At 35.1% G+C, this 14,602-nt stretch overlaps 1 protein-coding gene across 1 annotated transcript in view; it reads left to right on the top strand.

Moving 5' to 3' along the window:
- Positions 1 to 11,882, top strand: part of PLEKHA1 (pleckstrin homology domain containing A1) — a 77,657-nt gene extending 65,775 nt beyond the window's left edge. Inside the window, 2 exon segments of the mRNA XM_020979243.2 lie at positions 5,974 to 6,063; positions 9,197 to 11,882. Of these exon segments, the coding sequence (XP_020834902.1) occupies positions 5,974 to 6,063; positions 9,197 to 9,511 (405 nt within the window). The 3' untranslated portion in view covers positions 9,512 to 11,882.
- Positions 11,883 to 14,602: the final 2,720 nt, after the last annotated feature.

Here is a 14,602-nt window from a genome sequence, read left to right as displayed (position 1 = left end):
TTTTAAAAAATAAATAGAAGAAACTGAAAGAAAAATTAGAAGGGGACATAGAGCAGTGTTGGAGCTACCATGTAAAAGTTGAATTTAATAAAGTGAAACACACCCTCCCCAAAATGTAATGGAAAGAAAGAAAACTGCACATAACAGAATTTCTCATATGCAGAGTCCTTTTTTTTCATACTAAAATGTTTACATTTGAAGTTCACAATAAAAAAAGAAAATTTATTAATTTTTTTGTCAGAGAAGAGTGGGTTCAGGTTGTGCCTTTGACACAAAATTGACTGTGAGCTCAGGCAAGTCACTGAATCTTTCAGTACTCTAGGCAACTTTCTAAACAGAATGTTCAAGAGAAGAAGCCAGCCTGTTTTAGTAGAGGGCTTTCTTCACCTGGGAATTCCCTATACCCATGAAAACTACAGGTCCAGTCACTGTCTCTGGCCTTTTATTTCATAAAATAGAAGCATTAGAAAAAGATAGGTTGGCCAGAGATCCCAACTAAGAAAAGAAAGTCATTCCAAAGCCATTTAAGGATGAAGTAGTAAGGAACACAACAAATTAAAAATATGAGAAAGATCTATAAAAAAATTGTATAACCACTGTCAAGGGCAGTGCTCCTACCACATTTGAACTCTTAACATTACAATCCCAGATGTGCTTCATGAGGAAATGGAAATGGTACTAAAGAAAACAGAGAGAGGAAAAGCAGCTGTTTTAGATCAGATCATATACAGAAGACTTTTGAATTGAAAACAATATAATTGTGAAGATAATGAGGAATTGATTTCTGGAGGTATATGAAAGAGGAAGATCTCAAAGGCATGGAAAAAAATTTTGAACCTTATTATTACCAGAAATGTGACTGAGAAAACAGTCATAACTATTCATCTGTATACCCTTTCCCACCCATTTCTGTAGTATTTTTATGAGAACAATCTATAAACATCAAGGGCATCTTTGTTGAAGTCCATTATATGGAGGGATAGGCAGGTTTTCATAAGTAATAGTCCAGCAGACCACAAGAGAAATTAAGATATCTCTATGCTTTTATTGTTGGTTGACTATAAAAAAAGTAATTTGCTAGGTGAAGATGCTGTCTTGAAGGTTCCTCTAACAAGGTGTGTCTCGTACGTCTATCAAAATCATACAAAGTTTCCTTAGAAGATGTTAGAACATATATGATTGACCCTCAGATTAAAATGGTACCTGCCAAATCTTGTATCATGTTGATAGTGGCACCTGGCTAAATGTTCTTGAGACTTTGTGTTTTAGGGGTTCTTTCAGAAGGTAACTGCAGCAGAATAACCAGGATGGAAAATCTAAATCTGTAGAGCTTTCCAACTGACTAGTGGTAGCTGAGCCCAGGAGTACTCTACTGGAGCTCTATAACTAAAGGAAAGTCCCATAGTTGTGTTGCTCAGACCCAGACCTGTCAGGAACTTGCAGAGCTCAAACTAGGAAAGCAGCACTCAGGCTTTGTTCTGGATCGTAACTCTTTTGGGAATGTTGAAAACTTTCAGGTGTTTAGCCTTAATTATCCCTGATATCCTTGATTATATAACACGCGTTACCCTGAGAAAGCAGTAGGATCCAAGAAGGCACAAAAGGATATTGAATATGACCTAGCCATTCCCTCCAGAAAAGCACAGAAGCTGGCCCTAACACAGAATCTGAAGTCAAGTAGTAGGCTGGAAGAATGAGAAAACAAAACAGAAGTTATAAGGAACATTTTGGTGTCCTGTTTAGTACAGGAACATGTCCTAAACAGTGTTTAGAACACAAATCCAGAAGAAGAGAAATACCCCAAAGTATTTATAAGCAAAGTCTCAAATTAAAACACAGCTTGCATACAAGTTCAACTAGAATTCCTAGAAAAAACAAAGCAGGAGGTTTTTATTTTTTTGTTAAAAATGATTTTTATAAATAGAGTGAGAGTGCTAGGGGAAAGAATTAGAAAAGAAATGAGAGCTGTGGAAGAAAGAATTGGAAAGAAAATTGAGTCCTTGAAAATTAGAATGGACCAAATAAAATTAATAGCTCTTGGAGATAACAGGAAATATTAAAGCAAAGTCAAAACTATGAAAAAAAGAAGACAGTATAAAGTATCTCATAACAAAATAACTGACCTAGAAAATAGGTCAAGGAACAAAGTTGGACTACATCAGACTCAGGGTCCAACTACAGGGAGAATCACTGAACTACTTGAAAGCCATGATGGGGGAAAAAAGAGTTGAGAACAGGGTATTTTAAACAATCATTATTAAAAATGTTGCCCAGATCACATAGAATTAGAGTTCAGATTGAAGATAGAAAGACTCTACTAGTCATCTTCTGAAAGAATTTCTCAAATGAAGAGTCTCAGGAACATTTAGCCAGGTGTCACCATTGAGATCACACAAGATTTAGCAGGTACCATTTTAAAGTAGTGGGAAGCTTGGAATATTACATTTATGGTGGTAAAAGATAAAAAGCTTGCAACCAAGATATCTTATCCAGCAGTCTCAGTATTATCCTATACGAGGAAAAAATGGATTTTTAATGAAATGAAGGACTTTTAAGCAGTCCTAATGAAAAGAGCAAGGCTGAATGGAAACTTTGAAATACAAACATGGTAAATGAAGAGAAACACAGAAGAGTGCATGTGAGTGAGCATCCATAAGGAACTACACAAAATTGAACAGTTGGCATTCTGGTGTGGAGAGTTGGCACTAGATGTGTCCCCTCAGAGCCCTGTTATCAGAAAGGTTCCCAGAAGTCTAATAGACAGGAGAGCCTTGGGAGTATTTTGTTATGTTTTAATAAATTTAAAGGATTATACTTGAGGGGGCGGCTGGAAGGGAGAAGTATCTTACATAATTTCAGTGTGCAAGTAGAAGTCTGTACAGACTAGGAGAAAGGAGTGAGAGGAGCAGGTGGACACTGGAATTCACTATCGTGTGAAATGGTTAGGTGAGCAAAGAATACACCCAGAATTGCATGAAGAAAGGTATTTCAGCAGGGAAATGGGGGAGAGCAAATTAAGGGAGACTTTAGTCCTAAGCAAAGCAGATACTAAATACAGAGAAGTAGATCTCAACAAAGGATTTAAAAGCAAAGAAAGAAAAGATAAGAACCTGTGGTTAGGCTCTGGTTGAATAAGAAAAAAAGGAGTGATAGAGAAGAGGGAGGGAGGGAAAGCAGGGGAGCAGAAATAGATTACTTCTGGCATATAGTTCATCACCTTCATTATAAAGAGTGGGTAGAAAAAAGGAAAGTATGATAACAGGATGAAGAGAAACATAGCATTAACGATCATAACTGTGATGTGAATGGGATGGACTTTTCCATAAAATTAGTTAGAAAGTAGAATCCAATGTGTGTTGTATACAGAAAAAACACTTGAAACAAAGATACATAGAGTTAAAACACAGGGCCAGACCAAAATCTGTTATGCTTCAGGTAAACTAAAAAAGGTAAGGTTAGCAATCATGATCTCAGACAAGTCAACAGCAAAAAATAGAACTAAGTAAACATGATAAACAGATAAACTACATTTTGCTGAAAGCTTACATAGGTGATGAATTAATGTTAATACTAAAGTATTTGTATTTAAGTATTTAGACATCTAAATACTTAAAAGTTATGAATTACAGGGAGAAATAGACAATAAAATTATAATAGTGAGGAACCTCATTTTACAAACCCTTTCAGACTTAGATAAGTCTAACCAAAAATAAGAAAGGTGTTAAGGACTTGAGTAGAATTTTAGAAATGTTAACATCTGTTACTTCTCTGGTGGTTACTAAATGGGCCTAGAAGGAAGCATAGCTACTTCTTAGCTGTTTATTGCACCTTTACAAAAATTGAGCTAGTATCAAGACATAAAAAGCAATGCAGAAAAGTGTAAGTATTAAACATCTTTTATGTGCTACATAATGCAGTAAGAATTAAATTTCATAAGGGGAAACTGAAGAAACAATTAAAACTTCATCAGAGATCATTTTAATCCTTTAAAATGGGTGCATCCAAAAAACAAATTATGGAAATATCAGTAATTTCATTTAATGAAAATGACAGCAATGAAAGAACATATTAAAAATCTTTTGATACAAAGTATTCCTTATGAGAAAATTAATATTTTGAAACATTTTCATTAGTAATAACAAATCAACGAATTGGGCATGCAGCCAAAAAGATTAAAAAAGCAGGAAATTTAAAACTCCAATTAAACACCAAAGTAAAAGTCTTGAAAATGAAAAATAAAATTGAAAGAAAACCAAAACAAAACCCCAGACCATTGAATTAATAAAGCTAGGAGGTAGTTAAAAAAAAACAGCAATAAAAAAGAGAACTTAATAGCTAATTTAATTACCAGAATTTAAAAATATAAAAGGTAAATTTACAACAAATGAAAAAAAATAATTATTAGAATTATTTGCCAATAAAACTGACAATATAAATGAAATGGATAAGTATTTTAAAAAATATAAAATGCCCAGATTAATAGAACAAGAGTACTTAATGGAGGACTTAACCCAATCTAGAAAAAGAAATTGAACAAACCCAAATTGAGCACCCAAAGGGGAAAAAAAAAATGAAACCAAACCCAAAACCAAAACATGGGACCAGTTGGATTTACAAGTGAATTTTACTAGACATTTAATGAACAATTAATTTCAACATTACATAAGCTTTTGGGGAGAGTAAGAGGGTAGGAATATGCTAACCATGGGAATGACTCTGATCTTGTGGGGAGAGGTCCACTGGAGAGGTGGACAATGTTGCTTCGTTCTGTGAGGCTTCCAAAAGCCCTTCTTGGGAGGGATGAGCAGGAAGAAATATGTATGTCCTGGCAAGTTTGGTAGCCTAATCAGAAGGCTAGAGGTAACATTTCCCTGGCCAGTCTCTCCAGCTGGCACCAATAGGACCCAAGCCTAGCTTATGACCTGGAAAGCCTCTGGAAGTGACCTAGATGCGGAAGATAGAATATCTGGCCCTACATCCTGGCAGCCACGGGCAGGTCCTATTCTGGTGTTGAGGGGATGAGAAAGTCTCCAGAAGCAGCCAGAAGTCATTACAAAAGAAAAGTTATACAGGTGAAAGTATTGTAAGATTGCCATCGAATGAACAGATGCTGAGTGAAATGAGCAGAACCGGGAGAACATTGTATACAGTAACAGCAATAATGTACAATGAAGAGCTGTGAATGACTTAGCTATTCTTAGCGATACAGTGATCCAAGATAATCCCAAGGGACTCATGATGAAACATTCTATCTGCCTCCAGAAAAAGAACTGATATTGTCTGAATACAGACTGAAGCATTCTTTCCTCCTTCCTTCCTTTCTCTTTCTTTTATTTTGTTCAAGTCTTCTTGTACAAAGTTACCAATGTGGAAATGTTTTATATGATTATACAATGTATATAACCTGTATCAGATTGCTTGCCCAGTCCAGCACATGGATGAATTTTCTGTAGATTTCCTAGAGAATATGGATAAAAGTAATAGAAAATGGACACGGATAGGTTTTAACTATAGTAGTGGAGTACTTAGTACTGTGCATTAAAGAAATTCATTAAGTGATAACAAAGTTATCTGAAAATATGATTATTCATCTAACATACTCTTATGTCTGTGGTGACTCACTCCTCAGGATCTGGACTTAGAATAGTAATTCCGTTGTGTGGGGAAAGTTAGGGAAGGGAGCCTTGGCATGGAAAGCCAGAAGGGAATTTAGAGATCTAACTATTAATACAACCTCCTTATTTTAAAAATGAGGGAATTGAGGCCCAAAGATGGGAATGGCTTATCCAGGATTATCCAGGTAGTAAGTAGCAGAACCAGACTTGTTCCTGAGCTCTAAATCCAGTGCTCTTGCTCTAGTATCTTTTGATCATTGCTCTTGATGAGGACACGATGTAAACTAGTTCATATTTTATTAAGATAGAAGCTTCTCTTGAGAAAAACATGACAAAATATTTTCTTCTCTTCTCTTAGGCTGACAGTCCAGAGGAGATGCATAATTGGATTAAAGCAATTTCTGGTGCCATAGTAGCACAACGGGGACCTGGAAGATCAGCAACTTCTGTATGTTTCTGAGCTTTTATTGCTTTCCAAGGTTTATTTCCATTTTATGAAGTTGTATATCCTTTCCTTCTTCTTAATCCTTCTTGTCTTCCTATTGTAGTTAAAGTATATTGCATGATAACTGTCATGCCAACTAGACTTGCAAAAATAATGCATTTCTAATTTAATGCTTCCTGTTAGTGTTATGTATTTGTACCTTTTTGTGTGCATTGTATTGTCCTAAATGCACAATCAGGAAAACATATTTTCCCAGGTCCATTGATCTTAGGAAGTCTGAGGATAAAATTTTAATAGCTATAGATTTAGTACAACCAACTAATTCTTAGCATAAAATCATTTCTTCAGATTTTTTAAGGCTTATAACTCATTTGACCAATTGTATGAATTAAGACATTTTTACTACCAGGGAGTTTTTACTATCCTGAGGACCGGTTTACATCTGTCCTGAGGTCTTTATCTTCTATGCTAGAGGTACCAAATTTTAATTCAAACACTTGCAAATTTGTGTCTTCCGGTGTAATTGTGTGAATTAATTTTTCTTGTTGGGGATCTGTTGTCACTTTTCTGGGTGCAAGTCTAGCCCTAATATGTCCTTAAGTCCATGAAAAGAATTAAATTGTTTATTCAATAGAGTCTCCTTGTATAGAACATTTCAGTTAGTTTGCGTTTTGATCAATATCCAGTCAAAATCTAGATCCATAAGACAAGTGGTGGGGCATCTCAATTCATATATACAGAAGTAGAATTTCTTCTTCATGGCGATAATTTTAAATCATTTTTATGTTATATAACATATGACTATTTATTTGGCAATATCGTAGGGTATTCTTTGCCTACAGCAAATAGGTTTGCCTAGTAGGTAGCCTTATAGTGATTTGACAATTTTTTTTCATATATTTTCAAGTAGACTTAATAATGTATAGAGAAAAATTAGGTCTAGAGCCTCAAATACTGCATAACTACTAAAAGATACAGTATGGGTTTTCCCCTTCATCAAAAACATTGAAACAAACCCCAAAAACCCAAGTCATATTTTTTTATTTGTAGTAAAAAAATTTTGTTTTGGTGAGGCAATTGGGGTTAAGTGACTTGCCCAGAGTCACACATCCAGTGAGTGTTTATGTGTCTGAGGCTGGATTTGAACTCGGGTCCTCCTGACTCCAGGGCCAGTGCTCTATCCACTGTGCCACCTAGCTCCCCCTCACAGTAAATTTTCAATTATTTATTTAACCTGAGTAAACAAGGAATAAGATTTAGTCAGTGATTAGGAAGTCTAAACTCTGCTGTGGAAGAGTTTCTTAACTGTTCTTGAAATACTGTACCCCAATCTCAAGAATTCTAATAGTGTCGTGTCCTTTATATGTAGATTTATCAGGTAACGATCGCAGCTCAAATGTTGCTTTAGTACGAGTTTGATATTTTCCTGGTGGTGGTGCTTTTCTTACAAGCAGATCAGTGCTTAGAAACCAGTTTTTGCTTGTTTTTCAACATTCAAGTTATCAGATATGTATAGGTTTTTTAAAATATGAAAGTGAAATCTTATGTAGGTAGTAATTTTTTTGAATTGCTTAATGTTCCATGTGAACTTTTCAGCATTGAAGTATGAGTCTTTCTGCAAAAGCAATGGGTGTTGGGGCAAGGAAAAATTGGAGAAGGGTGTTTGTGCTTTGTGGTGGGGGCAAATTGGGCATTCTGGCTATTCCTATCTCTCAGCAACACTTTTTCTCTTTTCCTCCCTCTCTTAAGTATAGGTTAACTCTAATCTTAGCTTTGCACTGTGTTCCAGATGCGGCAGGCCAGAAGGCTGTCGAATCCTTGTATACCGAGGTATACATCAAGAACTGGTGAATGCAGCACGTATGTGGGCTCTCATATAAACTTGCCTTCTTAACAGAGGGCTAGGACTTGCACACTACTCACCACTTATCATAGAAAGTTGAGTTAAACTAAACTACCTCTTGCAGTTATCATAACTGCTTTTGTCAACACTAACCAGTCATCAGGTTTCATATATGTTGGGAAACATTTAGGCAAGCGATGGAAGACATCCATACATTAGTTAGGATATACAAAATGTACATCTTGATAGATAACAAACTATGATAGAGTTTAAGGGGTAATTAATGTAAAAATAGTTTGATGAATTCCCATGGAAGTTTCAGTTTTTACTCTGTTCTTCGTGTCTCATTCACTTCTGACCTAATGACCAGATATGTGCAAATTTGTGCATGCACATACCTTTGATAATGGAATGTTATAATAATTGGCATGACATTTTAAAAGCTTAAATGGAGCCGTAATTTTTATCATCCTTTTGTTTTCAAAGCCATGAGTGTTGTAAATGAACATAGTATGTTTAAGCTATACAGTTTTAGCTAACTGAATGGCATTTTTAAGCATATCCACTGATGAAATTTAGTAAGAAATGTATGAAATTTGTTTTAATAAACATTTTACTTATCTGCTTCTCTATCACTTTAAAATATGTCTAGATACATAATTAATAATTCTAATAGTAAGTGGAGTAAAAACTCACAGTGAATCGGGTTGCCAAGTAATAATCACCTTTTTAAAACAAAACAAAAAAACAAGAACTGATGATTCCTGCTTGAAGAAGCAGTGGAACTGTATTTCTCTAGTCTGTGTTTTTATGTTGAACTACAAAGAATATTTTTCCTCTGTAACATTGTGTAGAAGCTATTTCCCATCATCAAATTAGGATATAAAGTTTTTATTTAGAGGAGGTCATTCTGTTAGGCTCCCGTTAAAATACATTTTTCAGTTATCAATGGAACACTTAACTAATTAGAACAGCTTAAGTTGGCAAAGTTCTTAAAGTTTCTGGAGCTGCCAAGACCAGCTTTAGTGAGATATATACATATATATGTAACTGGTTTCTTAGCTGAAATGGTTGTTGGCTCTCACTGCTATATACTCACCCCTAAAAATGCATTGCTTTGGAAAAGCACCTGTTTATTTGTGCTGTCATGGCTCATGCTTCGCTTTATGTGTGTGTGTGTGTATGTGTGTGTGTGTGTGTGCGCGTGTCTGTGTGTGTTTTGTTCTTCAGTCTCACACGGAGATGCTGCCCTTGTTACTAACGAACGTATTTGACCAATACTATTCTTTACAGGAACATTCCAACTGTTCTTCAGAATCCAACTATGCTTTCCGTTCTGCCAATGCAACAGCAGCCACCTCACATTCCACAGCCTCTCGCAACAACTCTCTGGGCTCAAGCTTTACCATGGAGAAGCGAGGATTTTACGAATCTCTTGCCAAGGCCAAGCCAGGGAACTTCAAGGTCCAGACTCTCACTCCAAGAGAACCAGCTTCCAAAGTGACTGTACAAGCCGTGCCGAAACCTCAGCATCACAATGGCCCTCAGGAAAGAGAGAACGACCTAGTGGATCTAGATGATGCAAGCCTTCCCGTTAGTGACGTGTAAGAATAGAAACATTTGGAGATGGGGATCCACTTGTTAAATGCTTGATTTCCTTTTATAGGGGCTTCTAGCCAAAGATGAGACGAAAAGGAAAGGGAGAGGGTGAAGTAGATTTGGGGAAGATTTACGTGAAATATACTGCCTCTAACCTGTTTTTCTTATAAACTGGTAATCCCAGGTAATCTAGAGAATGGCCAAACTAGAACCAATCTCTTAAACTACTAAGAATGTGTTTCAGTACCAAGGATCTAAATTCAGTTCAATAAATACTGATGTAAGCACCTACTAAGAAATAAAAATGTTTTGTGTTCTCTGCTGAGTGATTAAACATCTGCATAAATCACTCATAGAAAATTTGACAATTTCATACATACCAAATTAAAAACATTCATTTTTTGAGAGGGTGGAGGGGTCATATTGACCTTATTATATTGGTCTTCTAAAAAAAAAAAGTTGATGTGAACTGTTAAGTATTTCAGTATCCATACCTTTTGATTGATCAGCATTATCTGTTGAAAAGTTACCAGACTAAGATATCATTTGCATCTTAAGTCTGTGGTGCTGCAAAATTTTCTTTAGAATGTTGATAATTTTAAAAATTAGACTTTTTTTTTCCTTTTCCTTTTTTTTTTTTCATTAAAATGCACTGGTTCTTAAGGTGAGTGGTAACTTTTGCACATTGGATATTATTGGACCATCTTTATAAGGGTTTTGGTTGGATTGGTTAAGGGAAAAAATGGCAACTCAAACTACTATATCCTAGACATCCGAACTAAATCCATTTTGTATTGTATTACATCAGGCCTTGCTTTGTTCAGTGTTGAAAATTACATTATTTGGTATGAGTTTTTTGAGAGATTTGATTTTTCTTATCAACATTTTGTGAATAATTCTTGTTTCTATATTTGGATCAGTGAAAGACCTCAAGTTTATATGTAAAGACATAATTGATGAACCTTTCTTAGTCATTCAATTGTGGCCTGTAACTTTTGTCACTGATAATCTATATTAAAGTGCCTGTGTTTTCTCATTTTGTTTTGAAACATTTTGAGATCAATGTGTTCATGACCCTACCTTACTGGTTTAAAACCTTGGGATGAGATTGTTTTTGAGTAGTATAATTTGTATTAAACTATTTAAGATAATGTCTTATGCTAGGAATATCAGAATACTGATATTACATCTCCTAGCTGTGCAATATGTACATTTCTAAAACTGAATTCTGGATATACATTATATTATACAATGTCATAAATATAAACAGTACTTCTAAGGAATCTTTAAATTTCAGATATTTAATAGTAAATCTAAATTGAGCATGTACCATTTTGTGATTCAGTTTTGAAAACATTTGCTTTAACCAAACAATCTTGAATTTTATGTGCTGCTATTTTTGTGATTAAAATTTGCCATTTTGCGGTAGCTTGTTTTCTGCAAATTAATAGATAACATGTCATGTGGGTCTCTTTTCATTTTCCAAATTGACTTCTTGTCTGTGAGATACTGAAATTTTCTACTAAAATAGCGGGATCTAAGGGTCACGCAGTCTTCAGAATGCCAGAATTAAGTGTAACAATTTAAAAACCAGAATGGATAAAGGATGCCATTGTTGAGGGGTTTTTTTATTCATAAGCTAACATTTATAAAAGTTGTACTTGTAAACTATTTTCACTTTCTTTGTCAGATTTTTTAAAACTTTACTTTTTTGGTCCAGACCTGTGATTTCATTGGTACAGAGAATTCCCAGTTCCTCTACCAATGCAAATCAACAATTGTTCTCCAATTTATAGCCCTAGAATTAACTGCCTGGGGCCCTGAGATGTTAAGTGACTGATTCTGGTCACCAGTCAGACTGTGTGAGAGGTGAGATGTGAACTTAGGTCTTCCTAGCTCTCAGGCCAGCTTTCTGTACCATGCTACATCTCTCTTGGCAAATACCTATGAAAGCTAATTACAGAATTGAGCTCTCTTAAAGCAATTTAAAATTGTTTAACTGATGTATCAAAATAGTAATTATTTTTGAAAATTTCTGGAAGCCTACCTGTGAAGAACAGTTTTAATTCTAGACCTGAACTTAACTTTCTTTGGTACAACTTTTACTTTGCATGTTCATTTTAGTATATTTCGGTATTGGCATATTGACATATTTGGTGGAGGCAAAAGTTTAGCTCCATTTTGGGACTTTTAATAGAACTACTATGGTAGTTCATTAGCATAGGAAAATGTTCTTGTGGTTGATAATTGTCAGGGTCTCCTAATATTTATCAGTACTTTTATAAATCTATGAAAATTGTTAAATTATTTTAGAACTTGTGCTGTTTCTTGTAAATATGTCACATTTTGAATTGTCAATAAATTAGTTTGGATAACTTAATAGTTGCTGCATTTTTTCATTATGTTTCATGCTTCTTTGAGAATTGGGAAAATATATTTACCTGTTCTTCCTTCTTCCTTAGTACCTTCTTTCACATGCCTAAGTTAAGGTTTTTTTTTTCCAGATTGTTTGAACATTTTTAATGACTAATAAATAGGTCAGATTGAATTTCTCTTCTTCGTTCATTTTGGTTTCCTTAGCTCTTCTATAGCATAACAGCCAGAATGGAACTTACAAAGAAATAGAAGTCGTGTTCAGTTCATTGGCTTAAATTTCAAATTTTAGGAGTATTGAGACCTTTGATAAAGTATTTTGCCTAATAAATGAAGATAAACTTCAGCTTTAAGGTAAGATTATTGGACCATAGCATAATACAAAGAAAGATAATGATTTAAAAAAATAAGCCTGCTGGTTATCTTGTTAACATGTAGAATTAGTTTCTGTCATTTTTCATAGCAGTGTATTTTGAATAATATGGTCTGGTTAGCATAACTGTTTAAGGAATTACCCAGTATAGTTAAAGTTCAAATTAAGCATTTAATTCCCGTGAGTCATTTAGCAGAAAGAAAAAACCCATTCCGGGACCACAGACTACATTCTTGTGACTTCTGGCCCATTAACTTACAAACACTCCATTGATCAAGAGGAAGACTAGATAAAAGGTAATAGTTGAACTGGTACAAGCTAGCATCACTGATACTTAAGCAAAACAAAATCTAGCATGAAAAAAGGTTCATGGCACCCATTTTACAGTACAATAAACACATATAGTGAAGGAACTTTATATTCAGCAGTCAGTGTGGCATAATGGTTAACATTCTACACTTGGAGTCAGCAATATCTGGATTCAAAGCCTTCCTCTACAAAAGAGGGTTTCATACACTCAGCATGAAAATGGGTGAAGAAATACATCAAACTCAATAGGAAAATGGAAGGGAAGGGGCTTGAGAGGAAGGCCAACACAGGTGAGGGAATTAGCAAAACACTTCCTGATCCTGAAGAAGAGGTTAAAGGGAAAGGCATAAAGAGAGGCCAAGAACTAGAATTTAAAAGGGTGTTCCCATCATTTGGGGAAATGGCAGCACAAATTGTAGATGAATGTAAGGGACTATTATTGTGCAGATATGGAATATTATTGTGGCAAAAGAGATGGTCTAAGAGAATCCTACGTAGTATGAACTGATGCAGAGTAAAGTAAGCAGAACCAGAAGAACAATTTATACATGGACAGCAACATTATAAATTAAAAAAAAACTTTTAAAAACTCAAGGGTGCTGATTAAACAATGACCACCCACAGTTCCAAAGGACCTATGCTGAAGCAAGTCACCCACCTCCAGACAGATGGTAGAGACATATTTTTTTGACATGGCCACGGTATGAACTTGTTTTGCTTGACTATGCTTATTTGTCACGAAAGTGGCTTTTTTTCTTTAGGTTTTTAACTGGGGATAAAAGTGAGGTTAGTGATAGTGGTGCCAAAAAAAAAAAGGTACCTTGGATGTTTAAAATGAAAGGCAAGGAAATACAAGAGGACAGTTTTCAAAGTAAAGTGTGGAATGTATTACACTTTAAAAAGGTATAAAATGGAAATTAATAGTCTCATATATAATCCTATTTTTATGTTCTAAGACTATGGAAATACTCTTTTTTGGCATTTAAGTTCAGAATAAAAAATAATTTTAAAATTAAAGCCTTCTCCTGACATTTATGCAGTGTATGACTTTGGGCAAGTCGTTTAACATCTCTGATCCTCCGTTCCTCATTTGTAGAATGGGGGCTGATCCCTGTAATGTTTGCTGCTTGCCTTAAAGCTCACTAATGATGAGCTGTGGGTCTGGATAGATTTTAAATGTCAATTTGATGCATGTTGTAATGATGACTGATTCGTGAAAGCGCTCTTCACTTTGCTATTTGCTTTGTATACATTTCTAATTTTACTACCTTATACCCCTTTATGCCTTTGTTTTTGGACATGACACAGATATGGCTGTCCTACTCTTCTACCAATATCATATGGTATTTTTTTAAGGCAGGTAATATAGTGTACTAATTGTATTATTTTGCCCCTTAGACTGTGGCCTCCAAGGCTTATCTAAACTGCAGCCCTCACCCCTTAGCATGGAGTAGATGCATAATATAGATGATGAATTAATAGATTTAAGTCTGTAATGTTGTATCTTTTCCCCATAGCCTTATTCCAGATAATAGTTAGTTCTTTACTAGTCTTCCCAACATCCTCCCCTTTGTGCCTCTAGTAGGCTTGAAAGACTTCATTTCAGGCATCACTTAGTTGCTGCCAACCCCAGAGGGGATGCACCCTCTGGCTATTGCTTTGATCATCCCTAAATGTCTCTTTGGAGACTCTCATTGACTTTCAGTTGCAGTATGGAGTAGAACCAAGATATATGTGGAAATAGTTTAAAAATCATAAAACAAAGGAATGTATGTATCCGTCCTGATTCTCACATTTGGATTCAAGAATGTTCTAGATTAAATGTGTGCCATGCGTTTTCCTTCTCTCTTGTATTTTTCTTTTGTCCCAGACATGTGTATTTGGTGTCCTTTGTATCTGTGTGTTCACCTTTTCTTCACTTCTCCCAAGCCTTTCCAAAGGAACCTCTATTCCTTTCTTTAACCTTTCAAAGTTTTTTTAAAATCTCAGTTTTTTTCCTGGGAGACCTCAACCAGTTTACCAAAAGATGTAGAGTTTCCTACACA

The sequence above is a fragment of the Phascolarctos cinereus genome, unplaced genomic scaffold (genome assembly GCF_003287225.1).
Source record: "Phascolarctos cinereus isolate Bilbo 61053 unplaced genomic scaffold, phaCin_HiC Scaffold_3;HRSCAF=262, whole genome shotgun sequence".
Taxonomy (NCBI): domain Eukaryota; kingdom Metazoa; phylum Chordata; class Mammalia; order Diprotodontia; family Phascolarctidae; genus Phascolarctos; species Phascolarctos cinereus.
The sequence above is the reverse complement of the archived record's forward strand: the minus strand, read 5'-3'. Positions and strand labels throughout refer to the sequence as shown.